This window comes from Labrus bergylta, chromosome 8, assembly GCF_963930695.1.
Source record: "Labrus bergylta chromosome 8, fLabBer1.1, whole genome shotgun sequence".
In the NCBI taxonomy this organism is placed as follows: Eukaryota; Metazoa; Chordata; class Actinopteri; order Labriformes; family Labridae; genus Labrus; species Labrus bergylta.
In genome coordinates this window covers 23,321,582-23,340,587 of record NC_089202.1, presented here as the reverse complement: position 1 = coordinate 23,340,587, position 19,006 = coordinate 23,321,582, and the positions used below count along the sequence as shown (strand labels likewise).

Here is a 19,006-nt window from a genome sequence, read left to right as displayed (position 1 = left end):
TGAGGACGTGCACAACCAACACTCCAAACCACCGCAGGATACGCAGGGCTGATGTCATGTGTTGTCGTAGTTTAAAGCAAGTACACTCAGGGCTTTATACACAACTCTCTCTGCAAACCTTCGTCTCAGAACATCTTTTCTTCTCCATTCAGAGAGTTGAGTCACTCCACTTTATGAACAGCATCCCTTTGTCTTCACTTTTGCCCTTTTCCATTCAGCTTTCCCGGTCTGAGTTATTATCTTTGGAGCTTGTTTGTGTTCTGAAAAGAGTCTATCTGATCTTGATTCAGATTTAGCATTTCATCGTCTAAGTCAAATAAACCGGAGTCGGGCAGTAGATCTTCCATTAGTGTGTTTGTTGTGTTAACACCTCAGACCAGGCTGGGAAAGAGGAGGTATTTTTTTCTCATCATTGGGCTGATTACGGCCTCACCACTTGTGTTGCATTTCTCTAAATTGGTGCGTTTGATTGCTGCCTTTTCCACAGGATGTTTTTGAGAACAATTGGCTCTAAGCTGCACAGTTTGCATTGGTTTTATAAATATCAGGGGATGATTGGAGGCAGGACCACAAATAATTATGGCTTGATTTTCTGAATACAACGGCAAACCTCTGATTATAATTCAAATTGCGAGTTTGACTTTTTGACATTTTGCCTTTTGAATATCTTTCCTCTGTTTGATAAAAGCTGATCTTTGTTCATAGAGCCAATCAGAGGCATGGAAGTGTGTACTCTTCAAAAATAGAGTCTGAAACGACTGTTTTATATGTCACATTTCTACTGGGAGCCAAATTATTCCTTTAGTCTCCTCGTCTCTAAAAGAATAAAACCAGTGACGTAAAGGATCAATATGTAACTCTGACCCCCTAGTGTTTAAAATGGGTACTGCAGTCCAAATTCAAAACATCAGAGAGCGCTGTCTCCCCCCGCCCCCTCCTCTCTAGAGTCGATGCTCACGCAGGTCACCATGTGGTGGACACTGAAGCTTCAGTGTTTAGCCAGCTCTGCATCGGTCTGTAAACCTTTCTGTGTTCTAACCTCTCTCCATTTTTCAAAAGCATCTCCAATATTGATCCTAGTTTGAGTTTATTAGAAACATGCAGAGGCTTTTTAGGTCGGGTACAATCACTTCTATCTGAACCAGTTCTCTTGCCCGCTTCCATCGCTGCAACACCTGTTGGTTTGACCTGATAACTGCTCTCATATCTGGCAAACCGAGGGGCGTCCAAAACGGAACGGAACTTTCTTGCAGTAAGGCAACAGCGCTAACAACAACACCACCATGCAGCCCTCCCATTTCATTGTCTTCCTGATTTCCTCACCAACAAGTCTGGGGCAGTGTGGCCACCCAGTAAACTGATTGTAGAAGATGATGTGAACTTCTCGTATGGAAGCATTTGATACACAAGTCAGAAAGAGTGGTTGTTGACGTTAATGCAGGCAGGAAATCAGAATCCAAAAAAAAAACAAAAAACAGATGTGCAAAGTGAAAACCTCCTAACAACTGTATCGTTTAAAGCCATGCATCATCAACCCACGTTGTGTTTTTGCTATACTCTCAGAGTAAAGCAACTGCTCTTTCACATTTGTTTTGTCTGGCATGCAGTGTGTTTGAATGTGTGTGTGTGTATGCGTGGGAGTGTGATGGCGGTATTTCTCATGGCGGTGCTTCAGAGCAGGCTCTGCTCGGACTCTCTGGTGGGACATTAACCTGCTCAGCGTATCCTTCCTGCGTCTGCTCAAACAGGCCGTGCACACAGACGTGTATCTGCTCGTAACAAACGGAAAGGAAGGGCTCTTTGTGTGGAGGCGTACGAGCATGTGTGGATATGTGCATGTGTGCGTGTCGCTCCATGTTGCTGCAACCTTTCACCTCCGCTGTTCTATTATACAAATCAGGCAGGCATTTCACATCTACTTTAACAAGTAGCTCATTGCAGATATGAGAGAAACCTCAGATAAAGTTAAGATAAGCAAAGACGCGGCTGAAAAACACAAATATTATGCTTTAAAATCTTTGAATCAGCCAGATTCTCTTGAAGAAGTTTAAGAGCAGTGAGAGAACAAACTGTTTCCAAAAAATATGATCCCCTTGTGCAGGCTAGGTTCTGATTTAAGGTGCATCTGAGATTTAAAAGGGGTTCAACTACAGTGACCAGCAACAGCAATGAAAAAGAGCGTTCATGTTATTGGTCCCGGCGTCCAGCATGTGGTCACCACTGAACAGACAGGTCACGATCTGAGTCACTGTTGTCATTTGAAAGCCTTTATCACTTATTGTAAAAGAAACTATCTTTATTTTTTTTGCTTTCAATTCAATTGAGGGGGCAGAGATTTAAAATGAGGGTACAATGCATCCTTTCGCACCCTCATAAAACCAGGCCTGAGTTTGTGTCCCTTTCTTTCTGTTTTAAAGCTCCATCGTGAAGATGTTGATGGACGTTTTTTAACAAATACTTTAATTGTTTTCTAAGCCGCTTGCTTCCCAGCTGCACAGGGGGCCCTGTTCAGGTTAGGTACCACATTGTGCATTAACTAAATTCAAACAATGACAGCAATTTTACCAAAAGAGAAGAAAAATATTCATTAATTCACCGCTGCATGTATCAAAATCGAATCCCCTCTTCTTAAAATTGTATCTTTTTGCAGTGTTACTGTAATTAAACGTAACTATTCAGCCAGTCATGTCCGACTGTGTGTAGCCATGTCAGGATCTGCACAACATTCAGGATGTCAGAAAAGAGAGGAGGCTTATTCGACCCACACAGGCACCTGTTGAAAAGCTTTTCCAATCAGCTCCAAATGCTAATCGAAGAGGGCATATGCTTGCCAGGAGGCTACTGCTAACAATCCAACATGCATGTATCGATATTTTAAAATGATATCTGCAGAGTGCCCTTTCACTTGGCCTTTCAAGAGCTCAGCCATGTCTGTTGGCGGGCCTGGTCCTCCTCCCACTCTGTCTCTGCAGCCAGATTAAAACAAAAAAAGGATCCAGGATTATTTTTCCGGTACAGTTCAGTCGGGGTCTGGTGGACTGTAGCAGCCATATGGAGCGGGAGCTCTGGAAACATCCTATTACAGGTCGTATATCAAACGGCCTGACAGCAGCCATTCTGCACTGTTTTCATTTCAATCACGAGCGCAGCTGTGCAGGAGAGCAGGAGGCTCTGCCATGTTAACCCAATGAGGGCTGGAGTACAGCCACCACGGGGGGGGGGGGGGGGGATGTTGAATGTTGAATGTGTGTACTTGATGTCTACACTCCATCAACACAACAGGAAGTGACTTCTTGTAGAGTTGACCAGTGTTGTTGGAGATCCTTACAAATACTTGATGTTGGTGTTTTTTAGATTCTTAGGCTTCAAACGATTTCTCTCTGTGTCGGCATCAAACAGGGGCGGGCAACTGGCGGCCCGGGGGCCACATGTGACCCCCATCAACCCTAAAACGTCGCCCTCAGGTCAATTTTTACATATCAATTCATTGGAAACATGAAGAAAACATGACAAAATTAGCCATGAAATCATGAAAACCAGAAATATGTCCATAATAATATTAGATCACTGGTATATGTTGGGTTAAATTTGAGACATAATTGACTGTAATTGTTTTTTTTTATGCTACAATTTGGCCCCCTTGCAGTGAGAATTAAATGAATGTGGCCCTTGCTGTGACCAAAGTTGCCCTTCCCTGTTGTTCCGTTTGGTTTTAGAAATGTTGGACAGCTTAGCTTGAGCTCTGTGTTTTGACTGTTTTAAAACTGACTGGTACTAAGAGACTTTTTTCTCCTGAGTGAATAAAGTCTCCACAAAGAAGCAGAACAAATCTCCAAAGGCCCCATGTTTGTGGCTTCTTGTGTCACTGCCCTTAACAAAAGTACCCTCTGCTAAACAAAGTGAGTGTGAGCTGATCTGCTGAGATGCTGCTGCCGGCCGGTCGCAGTGCTTATTTGTAGACGATCAAACCCCGCTTCCTTCCACCGTGTAATCTGTCCCACATGGACTCCGACAGAGTCCTTAAAATATGAAGCGTGGTGGGGTTCACGAGGACACATTAGTGCCCTCCTTTTGTTTCGACATGCGGCTTTGATAGAAACTTCCGTCATGTTTTTGACTGTTCGCTGAAATGTGATTTGTGACGTTCTTCAAATCCATTCAGTCCTCGTCCGTCTCCCTCATGGACACGACGCAAAGCCATTTATTTGTAATCTTTGGATGAGGAGTGACATGCGGGGAAAGGAGCTGCAGGTCAGATCTGAACCCTGTTTTTGTTTACAGTCTTCTTTCTGGGTGTCGTCTAGCCCCGCCCCTTTTACTTCCAACATCATCACATTGGTCGTGATGATCGTTCAGGTGCCTCTGTGGATGCAGGGCACAAGTGTATAGCTCTGTGATCACTGAATTTGATTTAAAATGTAAAATTCTTACTTTATTGATGATATTTGGACGATTAAAGCTCCTGTGAGGAGTTTTGAGCTGTTCATGAAAAGACTGAAATTAATTCTGATGCCTCTTTATGAGCTGTATAAAATTCAAACAAGACCGCCAAAATAAAGTTTGACTTTTTCTATATTGTTCATTTTTTTTTTAGTGTTTTGATGTAAGTGATGATGAAAGTGACTAACATGATGCAGAAACAGCCTCGGTTTAGAGTTTTTACGGCAAAGATTTCTGATGAGCGATGCAAAAGAAAGAAGATCAGGTTTAGTGTGAGACAAGAATCCCTAAAAATCAGAGAAGACATCAGAGACAGCACTTTGACTCCTTTGTTTCATCTTTCATTCGGCTTTTTTATGGTCTCTGTGCGGAGGTCGTTTTCAGAGCAGGTAGAGAGAGAGAGCTTTGTGTTTTCTCTCTCTCTCTCTCTCTCTCTCTCTCTCTCTCTCTCAGAGGAAAACAGCTGCTGGGTCCACAAGAAAACGCTGCTTTTTTTCCCATCAGGCCGTTGATGGACAGCAGTCCGGCTTTTGGCTCGGGCTGCAATGTAGGATGCAGTTTATGGTCCAGAACGCAGCGAGGGGTGGAGGAGGCCCGGCTGTTCCTGGCTGACATACCTCCCCCCCCTCCTCCTCCTCTCCTCTTTTCTCCGAATAGTGAGGTCCCCCATGACTGTGACCTTACGACCCCGTCGTGAGAGCGTCAGGGGAGGAGACCTCTAAGCTCGCTCTCTACATCGTTCCTCGATGTTTTCTTTCAATTAGAATTCACTTCCACTGTTTGTCTTTCTGCTCGCTGCTCGTAAATGATACCTGTCACACTTTCTAGTTTTTTGTCACAGGCTTCTTTGGGGGATCAAGTGATCCAGGATAACATTTTGCTGTCTACACTTTTCAGCCTTTTCCAGAGGGAGTAGGACTAAGGGCCTGTGTCCACAGACCGCCTCCAGTCACAACCTCCAGTTCAGAGCGCTTCTCACAGGCGCTCAGTGTTGCTATAGGTTATAAAAGTCCACTTCTGCTTCCCTCGCTAGTGTCCGTTAGGTGTGATGAAGACAGCTCCATGTGGGTAATGTTTGCTTTAATTCAAAGAAAACGTGGAAACAATGTAAGGGAGTCGTGTCCTGACCTCATCAGCAGCAGCTCTACACCTGGAGACTGCTCCCTCAAAAAGTCAAATCAGAGTAGCTTCTTATTTTATATTTTATGCACCAAATGCTGAATTATTGTTTATTGGAGAAATGGTCAGATTCTCTTCTTGTTCTTATCGTAATTGTTGGTGGATTTTAGATCGGAGAAAAAAAAAAACCTGCCAAAACATCGACTGGTTCATTATTTTACTGTACTGAACAATATGAAGCCATAAGAAAGGATATGATACAATAAGACGCGGAATAAAATAAAAGTGTGGAAAAAATGAAGCCAGTGCAGAAGAGGATAGAGACTGGCTGCAGAAGCACAGGAAGTCACATTTAACAGAGAAGCAAACAGCAATAAAAACCACAAACTCTTCTGCTGTATTTCACGTGATGCACAAGATCTGAATCAATCACAACACAAAGAGGACTGTGACTGCATTAATGACACGTTTCTCTTCAAATTCAAGCTGACAGCTCATTCAGACAAATCAACTGAGCTTCATCATTTTCAGTTTATTCATATCTATAAACGGTCTCAAGCTCTGTTATGGAGGCCACAGAACATAAAGCCTCTGATGACTGACTCTCTCTGTCTCTCTCTCTCTCTCTCTCTCGGTCTCTCTCTCTCTCTCTGTGTTCTGCAGGCCTTTGTCTCCCTCTCTCTGCTGTACTGGGCTCTGCAGAGCTTCTCCCAGCTGCTCAGCATCAAGAACAAAGCCGACTGAGCCCACGAGAGGAGACGCACAGACGGATGTTCAGGAGCATTTTCATCCTTTTTAAAAGTCATAATTGTTTACGTAATTGCATATTTTACACATCTTAATCAAGTTTTTAACGATGTGTCTTTACGTGTCATCCATTAACCTCTGCTGTATTTTTATTGGAGAAGCGAAGACTCGAGCTTCTGCATGATTCTCTTTTTACTTGAATGTTAATGTTTAAAGTCTGTCTATGACGAAAAGCTTCATGACAAAAACAGAACTTCCACATTTCTGTCAGACACCACACTCGCTTCTTCCTAAATGTCTCTGGTGCTGTGAGGACAAAGGTGCTACTGTGATAATCAACTCACTAATCATTACGTGTAATGCCTTTACTATGCAACGTATACCTCTCATAAAGCAGATTCTGCTCACTCTGATTAATCCTAGTTTGACTTGCACAACACTGTACAGTTCATTGTTTTCCTCTTCTGACTGCAATAAAACCCGCCTCAACCCGTGTGTGTGTGTGTGTTTGAGATTCAGATATTTTTACATCATAACTAATGTTGTTTTTGTTGCTGTTGTTGGTATTAAGTGTAAGGATACACAACGCTGTGCATTGTGTTGGCTTCCCATACAAACAGGAAGCAGCAACAGCCGTCAGGTTTTTCGAATTAAATGTTTTAAACTGAAGTGTAAGAATTGTACTTTTGATCATATAGAAGGAGCTGCTCCATCTCATCTGTACGTCGTCATGGAGACCATTTGTGGGCCCTTCTCTCTTTAAAGTGTCCAACCATCTTTCCTGATCAGTGACGATGATTGGCGCCGTCAGTCCGATATCCGATGCATACATTACTTCAACATCAGACCAGATACCGATATAAGATCGGACCAAAATAACCCAAACAGGATGTAATGAATGGAGCAGGCAAAAGAGAGGATGGACTACATCATCATTGGGGGGTTTGTAGACGGACTAGGGACACATGTTAGAGTTAGAGAAACATGGTGAAGTGGATTTAGTATAATATGTGACCTTTAAATCAGCTTAAATTCTGAGTTTAGTTCAATAATTAAGCTTTTCTATTTTATATTGTTTATGAAAATATATATTTTTGGTCCAATAAGTTCAGACTAAAGCTGTGTTAAATTCTAAGTCATAATATTTGTCTCATAGAAATAATCCTACATTAAGTGCTAATGCAGCCCTCTGGCAGTGAGAATACAATTATTTAGGGCCCTCTTGGTAACCACAGTCGCTGCCCTGGAGGACGAGCAGTTTGTGGTTAATTCAGATTCTTAATATGAATTCTCCCTGGGAAACATCAGATGTTGTGTGGGAGTAAAATTAAATCCACAGCAGATGGTGCTGTTATCCCTCCAACAAAACGTCTCCTGTTGCTCCTGCGCTCTACTAAAGCAATGCATCAAATTAAAAATAAAAAACAGAGAACAGAACTATGGTTGAGCTGCAGCGAAGGAAACGAGTACAAAAATAGAAGAAAATCTGAGATTCATGTTTAGAAATGTGAAAACCATAAATTCAGGTGTTTGTCACAATATGAGGAAAAAGACAACGCTTCAGAATGTCTTTTCCTAAAGACGTTTTGATGCTTCACTTCTCAATATTTTATGATGTTAAAGGGTTAATGGATTTGAGATTGTGCATCACTTTTCTGTTCTTCTGACTACTCAAAGCGTTTTTACACCGCAGGTCACACCGACACATTCACACACTGATGGTAGAGGCTGCTGTGTAAAGAGTCCATCAGTATTAACTCATCCATTCATACACATTCACACACCACTGATGAAGCAGCAGGAGCAACTTGGGGTAGCAGGAGCAACCGGAATTGATGCTTCATCAGCCTGACATGTCCGGGTAAAAATTTTATTTAAAGATGTTAAAAGCAAAATCGCCTTTGAATTGAATGTTGAGTGTCTTTACATTAGAAGCCTATATATTTTTATTCTTAACTTGTCCATGTTCAAATACGGGTGAAAGGATGAAGTGAAAAAAAGGTTTCCAGTCCCATCCCTTTTTTTCTTTGAAGCTTAATAAATTAATTCTTAAAGGCCCAAACGTTCAAAATAAAATCAAAGAATGCAGATAACAAGCTGAGTAACAAAAGTGACAACAAAGAAAATGTAATTAAAAATGTGGATTTTCTGTAATGGTGATGATGACTGAAGAGTGAGATCATGTAAATAACTGTGAATTAAATGCAAACAGGAGGAGCAGAAGCATCCGTGTGAACTCTCATCATGCGTCGCATTAACAGGTCTGCAGATGGTACGACTCGGCTCGACATGTGTGCAGATCATGTGTGTGTTATAGGTTCATTAATATACCAGATATTATCAAATGTGTTCAGCAAACAGCTGCAGGTAACATCTGTTAGAGCAGACTACAGAATCAGCTCATTAGGACGTTTAGATGGTTCTCCTTTAACGCATTTGAGTGTTTTGTAAATTTGTCGTTGTCTTTAAAGGTTCACATATTCTGAATAATCCTCTTCACCATGTTTCTCTAACTCTAACATGTGTCTCTAGTCTGTCTACAAACCCCCCAATGATGAGAAAAATGCATCTTCTCCGTCTTTTGCCTGCTCCACTTTTCAGAAAATGTGTGCTCAAACAGGCCGTTTGGAGATTTTCCCTTCATGACATCACAAAGGGCAGTAACCCCTCCCCCAGGTGGGTGACACTCCCACAGCTAGGTGTTTGTTCTGCCCTCTAAGTCTGCCTTCTCACTGTAAACAATAGGACATGGAGCGAGAAAGCCCGAGACACCCAAACACTTCCAGAGAGGGGGCGTGGTCAGACACAGCTCATTTACATTTAAAGGTACAGACACAGAAACAGCCTGTTCTGAGCAGGGCTGAAATAGAGGGGTTTATAGGCATGATCAAATACAGGATCGGAGTGGATTTAGAACAAGAAACTTCACAGACATGTTTTGAGGAGCTCTGAGACTTATTTACACTGGTTGAAGAGGAAGAGAATATGTGACCTTTAAAAGACAAAGACATTTCCAAATACAATTGAGCGCCTTCATTTATACTAAGTACCGCTTTTCCAATTAAGGGTCACAGGGGGGCTTATTTTCAAGATACTCCTGACTAGAAATTACAGGCTGGGATTTGAGTTTGAAGAATTTAAATAAAGATGTAGAGAAAAAAAGGATGGAAAAACTGATCAGGGTGTGGCCAGATGAACAAGCAAACATTTGAACCCATGAGGAGATCCTGAGGAGATGCGTAAGGAGACTTTTAAAAAATATTTTTGACCGCGGTGAAAGAGGCTGAAGATGCCTGTTTGATAATGTTTTGAGAACAGGTCTGTTGAGGAGGATTTAGGAATGTGGAGAGAAGTTAAATCCAGGAGATGGAAGAAGTAGCTCCTAAGCATTCATACACTTTTATTATTCAGGTTTTAATTTTAGTTTTCAGAGAAACTGAAACTTTAGCGCAGTAAACGGCAGAGGTGAGCATGTGACGTCCGGGCTGAAAATGGAAGCTAAGAAAAGGTCAGGATTGTTTGATTTAAACACCACATGTGAAGGGAAATGGAGTTAAAGTTGGACTTTTTTTTAACATGCTCATCCTCTTCTACCAGCAGAGAGCAGCCCTGAACTTCATGAATGTGAGTGTCATTGAAATAAAAGATAAGCTAGTGCTGCAAGCAGCTAGCTAGCAGCAGCTCTTCCCTAACTGAGACAGATGCTGTTTGTTTATTGTCCTGCTGACAGTTGAGTGTTGTTGCCTCCAGCTTGTTTTTCTAAATCAAAAAAATGTGTTCCCTTCTCAGTAAAGTTCAGTTTTTGTTTTACCTTTCAATGCATGAAAACCGTAAGTCATGTTTTTGAAAAAATAAGAGGATGCCCTTTGAACCCTGTGCATCAGTATGTGCAGATACTACATGTTTGTATGTGCCAACTCATGTGCAGTCAGGCTACGTGCAATCACATCAGCATTTTACATCACTACTTCATAATCATGTGCAATACTGTGGCACATTATGCACGTTAACTGGGAAGGTCTTTTTTTTATCTTGGTTTGTTTTTTTGACTCCAAAGGATTGTAAGATCTTCCAAGATTCCTTAAAGCTGCTCGGGTCTCATATTATTATATTAGGCATAGGTGATCGAACACATCAGGTCCCTGTTTGTTGATACCTGCAGTCCATTCAGTTTAAAATGACAGCGATAACCCTGACCAGGTGAGGTTTCTTAAAAAAAATATCCTTTGGTGAAGATGAAGAGCATTGCTTGTATCTCTGCTTCTTAATGATCTGCTGGTTTATTGAAGCGATCCACCAGCGGCTGACGTATTGATCCCGCTGCAGAAGGATACGGCCTTCGACTTCACATAAAATCTTGCTAATAGGCGGTGAGGGGATTCAGCCCAGGGTCTCGCTTAATGGACACGAGGAAATGTCGCTGAAGAAAGGCGATCAATGAGGCGGTCGATGGGAATTAGATCTAACCGGGATCGCTCTGATGTAAGAGGCAGCAAAAACCAACCAACAGATGCTTCATCCTCAGCAGTCACATTTTAACAGACTCTGGATTATTTATGTGACTCATTCAATTTGTTAAATCCGTCAGTATTTTAATTCATAATCAGTCTGACGTTAATGATGCCTGTTGACATCTTCAAGGGGGAAACACAAACGGAAATCTTAATGTTTTGATTTGTGAAGTTCAGTTTTAGCAGAAAATATCTGAATTTGCAATAAATACAATAAATCTTTCAGAGCATCTTTATCAAAAATATTGTGTAATCATCCCATGAAATAAAGATCCCCTCTCCTCATGTTCACCTTTCATGTTGCAAGTCTGTGAATTGAGTAGCTTTACATGATTTCCAGCTAAAAATAAACTCCTTATTTATTTTTTATACTGGCATCAGTAAAAACCGTGAATTTCAGCCTTTGCCTGAAACACTTTGTTTCAGCTGCTGTATCTTCCTCCCCCCCTCCACACGTGCCCACTTTTTTCTGATTGACCAGCTCTCTGGAAGCCTTCCAGAGGGGCAGAACACTGCAGGCTGCCGGGTGAGGGCTGCTCTCCAGTACTAGGAGAAGAGAGCATTGTTCTTTAACTGGGGCTCTTGTTGCACATAAGTACTCAAAACATAGGAGAGAGCTTTACACCAGCAAAAAACATTTTACTCGTCTATATCTCTCTTGATAAATGGCAGATGAAAAAAGACGTGAATGTGATTTGCTCCCTTGGGAGCCACAGAATGTTCCAGTGACTCATGCTTTGTTAATGTAGTTCAACGCTCTGCACCAACTGTCTGCAGGGGGACAGAGGGGACTCCCACTACACAAGCACACACGCATGAATGCACAAACACAGGCACAAGCAAACACACAATAGAGATGTTCATGCAGTAAGGTCTTTAGCATGGCCTTTCATTCAACAGCTCACTTAAGCAGAGGATGGTGTAGATGATGCACACTGTCATATCTATCATGCAAATATTGGGACATATGTGAGCAAACAAAGGTGTTTAAAGGGAACCTATTCAAAGCAGGGAACAGACTTTAGAAACTGTAAAACCCTGTAGCAATTTAAAAAATAAAGATACAAATGAGCCATGCAATGTAACACAGGAGAATTAAGAATGTGATCTGTCTGTGTTTCTGGATTTTTCTTCTGAATCGTTGCTCTGCATGGTTTGGTGTGACTTTGAACTCACCACAGAGTGCGGTTTGGCCTCATGTTTCTTGCGATAAATTCTGATTATATCGGTGTGATTGTTGCAAATCCTTTCATTTGAATAATGATGTAACTGCACTTACCTGCCCAGCCCTACAGCGTACCCTGACCTATGTTTTAATTTTGTTCATCTTAAGGAAGATAATTATGATTCCAAAGAAGTGGAGAATCTCAAGTCCCTGGGGTCCCACCTCCGTCAGCTCCTGGACCTGCAAAAGAAACACGACTGCAGACTTTCAGTCTTTGAGAAGGTGTGTCTTTTATGAAAAACCCATTTTATGATATACAGGTGTATAAGAGATGTTACAGGAAAACTCATGATGAGCTACGACTATTCATATCTACTTCTAACAGTAAAGTACTCATGGTGTAATGTTTAACCTTATAAAGTCACAAAGAGACATTTGTTCCCAAATAACATTGTTTACGTTATTTTCACTGATGTGCCATTGTGGGGGTGTGATAAGTTATATTGGCACAAATTAGCATGGTGATATATTTCTCTATCCATATTTAGTACCACTTTTAGTTTACAAGTTTTATTCAAGAAAGGGAGATAATCCATGAATTAAACTGTATTGGAATATATCTTTGCTGCCTCGTCCATCTTATATGTTTATCACTGATGTTTTTCCGACTGCATTTTAAGCTGTTTTTGGCTGTAATCATTCTAATTGAACTGACTTTGACAGGGAAGTTTACAGAGTGTGGCATTCTTCATGCTGGACAAAGAGCCGGCTCCAGAGCTGATCGCCGCCACAGTGGAGAGCAGCATCCTGCCTCGTGACGAGCTTCTTCTACCGTATATCAAGGTAAAACAACACCACCACTGCTGGAACATTAACCCCTGTGCCCTCCTCAAATGTATTTAGATTGTTCTGCTGTGAAGTTAAACAACTTCTGACTCGCTCAAAACTGTCAAACATTTAATTCAGGACTGTAACCCTGTAAATGCTAGGTTATTAGTTGAATAGTGATTACTGTCTTGGATATGTTAAAGATTAGCAACAAAGTTTATTGATGGCCAAAATGTACGCAAAATCTGCAATACAATCATCAATATTTTCTTTTGTATAAATTGCTGTTTTTTCTGCTTTTGACAGAGGGAAAGACTCGTGCAAGAGTTCTCCCTCGCCCCGGTCTCAGGGGGCGCGAGCGTTCTCCCTCGCCCCCGGTCTCAGGTGTCGGTGAGAGACAGGGTGCTTTGGGAGAAATCTCGAGCGACAAAAAATAGAAAGAGGAATGGAAACCACAAAAAAAATTACATAATTGTATATATTCTTATTATGATAATAAGTAAGGTCAGGTTATAGAAATTGTTATAATATTCTTCTACAACATCATCATTTTTATTGTCACCGTCATTATCACTACCAGCAACAACATGCACACAAATGAAGTAGTAGAGGACCCTCGCTTCACATATTTTTTTAGAGTGCTCAGACCTTGTGACAGTGTTCCATCCCACGTGCAGATAAGCACAAATAACAGCTGCGCATTCTGTTGCACTAACAACAGATGTCTCTGCAAGCATGGAGGGTTCTTCAGAGCAGCTCGCCATTTTTAAGTTAATATGAGTCACATTTCAAAGTTGGTAAACTTTCAATTAGTAGAGGTGACATTAATGTATAATATTGAGTTTACACAACATTTTTATAGACTTGAAGTAAAACTAACTTGTTTTGTTGTTTGTTTTTACAGTCTGCGTTCTAACCTCTCTCCATTTTTCAAAAGCATCTCCAACATTGATCCTATTTTGAGCATGTTTCTGCTCGTGGAGCTTATTAGAAACATGCAGAGGCTTTTTAGGTCGGGTACAATCACTTCTATCTGAACCACTTCTCTTGCCCGCTTCCATCGCTGCAACACCTGTTGGTTTGACCTGATAACTGCTCTCATATCTGGCAAACCGAGGGGCGTCCAAAACGGCCGTGTGGGGGGTGCCTTAAAACCGCCTACCTTCTCTGGTCCAAACAAATCCAGAGCATTCAGGACCAGAATCTAAAGTTAGAAGGAGGACATACTGGCTGCTGCATTGTTGTAAGCATTTTTCCTTAATGTCCGATCATATAGTATCGTCATTTTGTGATTTAATTCAGTAGATATCTAATTGGTTCTTCAGTGACACCCCATTCAAAACATTTTTTTTTGTATGACTCCCTGAAATGTTGTAATCTGTAAAAGGAGCCTTACCACCCAGAGTATTATTTCCTAAATGTTTTCTCAAACACACAAACTCTGTCTGTTTAAAGACGTGTGTAAGTAATCACATTTAACTCTACTATCATTCTGACACATTCCTGGAAAAGCCAGCTGCTAATATGAAGAGTTTGTATTTACTGTCAGTCTGTCTGCGCTTTTACTGCCCTTTAGATTTTGCTCCGCCCGTTCACAGTGAGGGAGACTCAGCTGTTTGTTAGCATCGCTGTGGCCTCGGCCCCCACAGGAAGGCAGACCTGGGGTCAGCCTGTGAAGACGCACAGTATCAGGACCTTACATAATGGTCCCATTATGATACATGTTGTTCTGCAGTAGACTCAGCACTCTGGCTGCTATTTTTAGCACAGAGGGCGTGATGTGGGCTACAATTGATATATGTGCTGTGCACTGCTGTCACAGTCTTGGTGGTGACAGTGATGGCTGCTGAGTAAGAGGAGGATTTTATTTAGTCTCAGAAATTGTAGTTTTGCTTTTTGTATTTATTGTAAAACCCGTCTGCAGAGGCTGCTGGGAGTCATACATACGACTCTTTGTTGACTCTTTCCGCCAACAGCTGACGATCTGTATGCAATTCATCAGGATTTACTGTCTTTATGCTGGTTTGGTTGGAGTGGGCCTAACTATATTGCATGATGACTATTTTTGTTTTAAGTATCACTAAAACCTTCAGGCGTTCAAACTAAATCTGTGTAAATAACAAAATGAGGTTTCTCTTCATACTTCTGGAGCTTTCCTTTTGCTCTGCTGTCCCATTTACACTTATTTATGGTCACAGCTATGTAAGGCCCAAAAACTACCCGTCTACTTCCCCCTTACAGCAATTTTCAGGAAGTCAGGACAACAAAACAATAAAAATCAACAGTCAGGACAAACAAAGAGAAGTCTGCAAAAAAGAATAAATTTGTGCCCGACCGATATGGGATTTTTGGGTCCGATACCGATTTCAGGGAGAGAAAAACTTTCCAATATCAATATATCGGCCGATATCTTTTTTAGCTCTATCTGCAATCTTTATGGATAGATATACACACACATCTCTGTCGTTTTTTTATTACTCTGAGAGGCTGAAAGCCCCCCATCTGCTGACATTCACTCCAAGACAAGTGAAGGACTTCACGGATGGCCATACATTTCACTGAATTCATGCATACATTTGAATTCTCATTGTGTGTGGGTGATGCAGTCAGTTGCCAGGGAGTGTACTCTGACCGGCCTGTAGTATGTCTGACCCACATGCATAATGACCTCGAGAGCTATGATGATGATGCAGGTCTGATGCACTCAGCTGTGACAGGCTGACGTGCATCCTCTTTGCCATCTGCATAAAAACACAAGAGAGGTTTTAGAGTGTAGTCACAATAAATTGCATATGTCAAGAATGAGATGTAGTACCTTCTCTTCATTATAAACGTCAGCACAACAAAACCCTCAGAAGTGAGTCATCGGTCATCATGGGAATCAGTGTTCATAGTAACGTCTCATATGGCACATGCATGGAAGTGTGTCATGTCTCGATGCCTGAAGATAGAATTGAATACGTAAATGAAGTTTGAATAAATGTGCAACAGTTGAATGACATGAGCTTCCTTCTAACAAAAGATACGTTTTTGTGCAGCTGTCTTTCTCATGCAATCCCAGTACCTACTACTGGGCAGCTGTGGTTCATTTGTGGTCATGAGGACGCATGTCTCAGCACTTTATACTGGTATATTGGTTGCACCAGTATAGAGGACACAGACTACTTTTTAGATAATGAAAAACAGGTATTAAAAGTGTATAAATCTGTTCAACTTTACATATAATTTTAGCTTCTTTTTAGCTCTTGTTTCAGATTTTTTCAGAGCCCAACATTAATGTTTTGGTGTTATCTCACTACTCCAATGAAGTTTGCATATTATTGCTTGAAAGCTAAAAAAAAAAAACAAATAGCAGAATGGCCGAGTGAGAGTCCAGCTGTGCTTAACATTTAGCAGCATATTTCCCATCAGGACTTAAATGAGACCCATCAGAGAGAACGGAGGAGATGAATATTGGACTTACATTTATCAGGATGCCAGAAATGAGACTCCAAATTAATACTAATGTTGTTGTGCGTCTGCTGCATGTGTAATGAAACAATCGCTTTCCACCTCACTCACCAGTAAAACTTTATAAAAGGGTAATTTGTCGGTGATGTGTTTGCTCCCTGAACAATAAAGCAACATTTTTAAAACAAATTCTCACGTGTTTGGACATAATTCAAGCATTTGGTAGTAGTTAATAGATGCCGGCTGTGTGTTAGGAGCATATGTTTGTTACACACTGACAGTCACAAGTAAAGAAAATGTCAATACCTCAGTTGCCTCTGCCTCTCTCTCACACAAATGTAAACGACCACATGACCTACACAAAGAGCCTGGAGGCAGCGCTAAAACACAAACGTTATTGGCACACTGGTCAGTCACCTCCCACACAAGCCCATATCTGGGTCATTGCTCGATGAACGATCCGTCATGAAACTCAATACGTGCTGACGGGTCACATTAAATGGTGGCTGATGTAGGCGGGAGGCTGCGTTAAAGGTGCATGCAGTGTAAAGGTTATCTAAAGGTGGGCTGCTAAATGAATTGAAGTGATTAGGTCTGTTCCAAGAAGCAGCACGCTCCAAGCTCAGGCCTGCTTTACAACTTTGTCTGAAAGGTAGAACAGCAGGGTAGAAGCTGTTATTGAGTAACCTTTTCTATGAACTTGTGCTCTACAATGCTAGACATTTATTCTGCACAGTGGCTCCACTAATGAAGCAGGAGGTTAGAGTGTCTGCCTCATGATTCTCCAGAGATTTGTTCCTGCAGAGTGGAGAATATTATTAATTTATTGGTCAGACAATACTCTGCAGAAAGTAACTTCAGGAGAGGAGGCATGGCTGCTGTTTGCATTCAACAATTTTACAGATTTAAGAAACGTGTGAATGCAATGTTATACAAGGCTCAAGGCCCTGTAAAATATGAAGTGGAAAGAGTTCAAAGAACAATACGAGGAGATAACCCAAATGTTTGAGGCTCTACACAAACAACTTGTAAGACTTTTGCAATATCTTGCATGTTTGAAAGCGACCTAAATCCTTAGCAGGAGTGATGTTTGGATTCATCAAATTAAAGGTGTTCTTATTTTTGCATATTGATGTTTGTAATGCTGTTTTTTATAACTGGGTAAAGCACTTTCAGTTGCTCTATTTAGGAATGGTGCTCTATATATAAAATTGTCTTGCCTAGCAGCAAATTAAAGTATTCATCATCTTGCTTGGATTTGACTGCTCATTGAGCCTTTTTAAAAGTAGTAAAGGGGGTATATAAACATCGAGACTGAATCCTTTGGGGTTTTACAAGCTGGGATAGGTGAGCAAAGTTTAGACTTCTCAAGACAGGTATAAGTTAACAAAAAATGATTTAATTAAATGAACAATAGAACCAATATGCAAAAAAGTAGAACAAAAATCTGACATCATCTCACAATTATATTCGGAGAACCCCAGGGCATCATCCTAGGTCCCTTATTGTTTACTCTTTATCTTCTGTATATTTAATTTGCAACTGTGCCGTAAAGCTTCACCTGTATGTATTCACCAGTCAAACAGCATTTAAATTGAGTTTCATTGTATTACACCAGCAGTTCCCTGTCACCAGCAGGGAGCGCTATATGGATTACAATGAGCATCATAACTCTCCAGAGTGTCGAGCGGTGATACACGCAGGTTACTTTCCCGTTGAGTGACCATCTTGTCTTCATTATATATCTTTTCCACAAGTGTTTGATAACTGCATTGGAGGGATCAATGCAAAAACATTTGTACATCTATGTCTATATTAACAGACCACACATAGATCAAACACATATGTATGTATTGGATTTTCATCCCCCAATCATCCCCCAATATCCAATATCGGTCGGGCCCTAGTGCATATCAGTGTTTTTTAAAGAAGCTTTACATGTACACTGTGGCTTTAAATCGACCTTCTTCAAATGATCATTGTTTCCTTTGATTTGTTTTTGTCTTTTATTGGTTTATTTGAAAATGATTCTTTATCTTTAAATAGAATCTGTCCTGACACATTTTCTGAAACTTATGGAGATCTGACATCTTTCGTTCTTTTTCTTTGCCGTTCACTTTTTTCATCCTGTCTGATGCCTCTGTGCTAAGCAGAATGATTTCTTACATCTAGTGTGAAGATGCTGCTGCTTCTCCAAACCCCTGACTTCATTACTATTGATTGTTTTTTTCACTGAGCCAACCCTCGAAGCTGAGCTCATTTTCACATGTGCACTACTCTTCGTGCATCTCTCTGCATAATAGCCGAAATGTGTGAAATGTCAATGACACTGTTTGGGATTTCAATGACGGCTGAAAAAATTTGTCCTCAGGCGGCTGCACCTTCATTTAAACACAAAATCATACAATAGAAAAGTAATTTAATCCACACAGGGATCATTTAAAACTGTCAAATATAACGGAAAAATAATCAATTAAAAGGAATCATCTCTTGTTTTCTTATTTGCCAAGCAATTATTTTTTCTTGTTTTCTACTGTGAAGTCAATGAAACATCCAACAGAGGGTGATAAACATTGTTAAAATGCTTTATTGTACGTCATGTTCCCCAATATCCAGAAGACTTACGGCCATATTGGACAATTGCACACCTCCAAATTTATGTCCTCTGCTGTTCTGGGCCAGTGTGGGCATGGAGCATATTGAGCTCAGAGCAGATGATGCAGAAACATTAAGTCCTGTTTCAGAC

The 19,006-nt window shown here is 41.0% G+C and overlaps 1 protein-coding gene across 1 annotated transcript in view; it reads left to right on the top strand.

Moving 5' to 3' along the window:
- The window catches only part of agmo (alkylglycerol monooxygenase), a 47,796-nt gene extending 40,995 nt beyond the window's left edge, over window positions 1-6,801 (top strand). Inside the window, exon 13 of the mRNA XM_020653602.3 lies at window positions 6,223-6,801. Coding sequence (XP_020509258.1) covers window positions 6,223-6,303 — 81 coding nt within the window. The 3' untranslated portion in view covers window positions 6,304-6,801. The remainder of the gene's footprint in view (window positions 1-6,222) is intronic.
- Window positions 6,802-19,006: the final 12,205 nt, after the last annotated feature.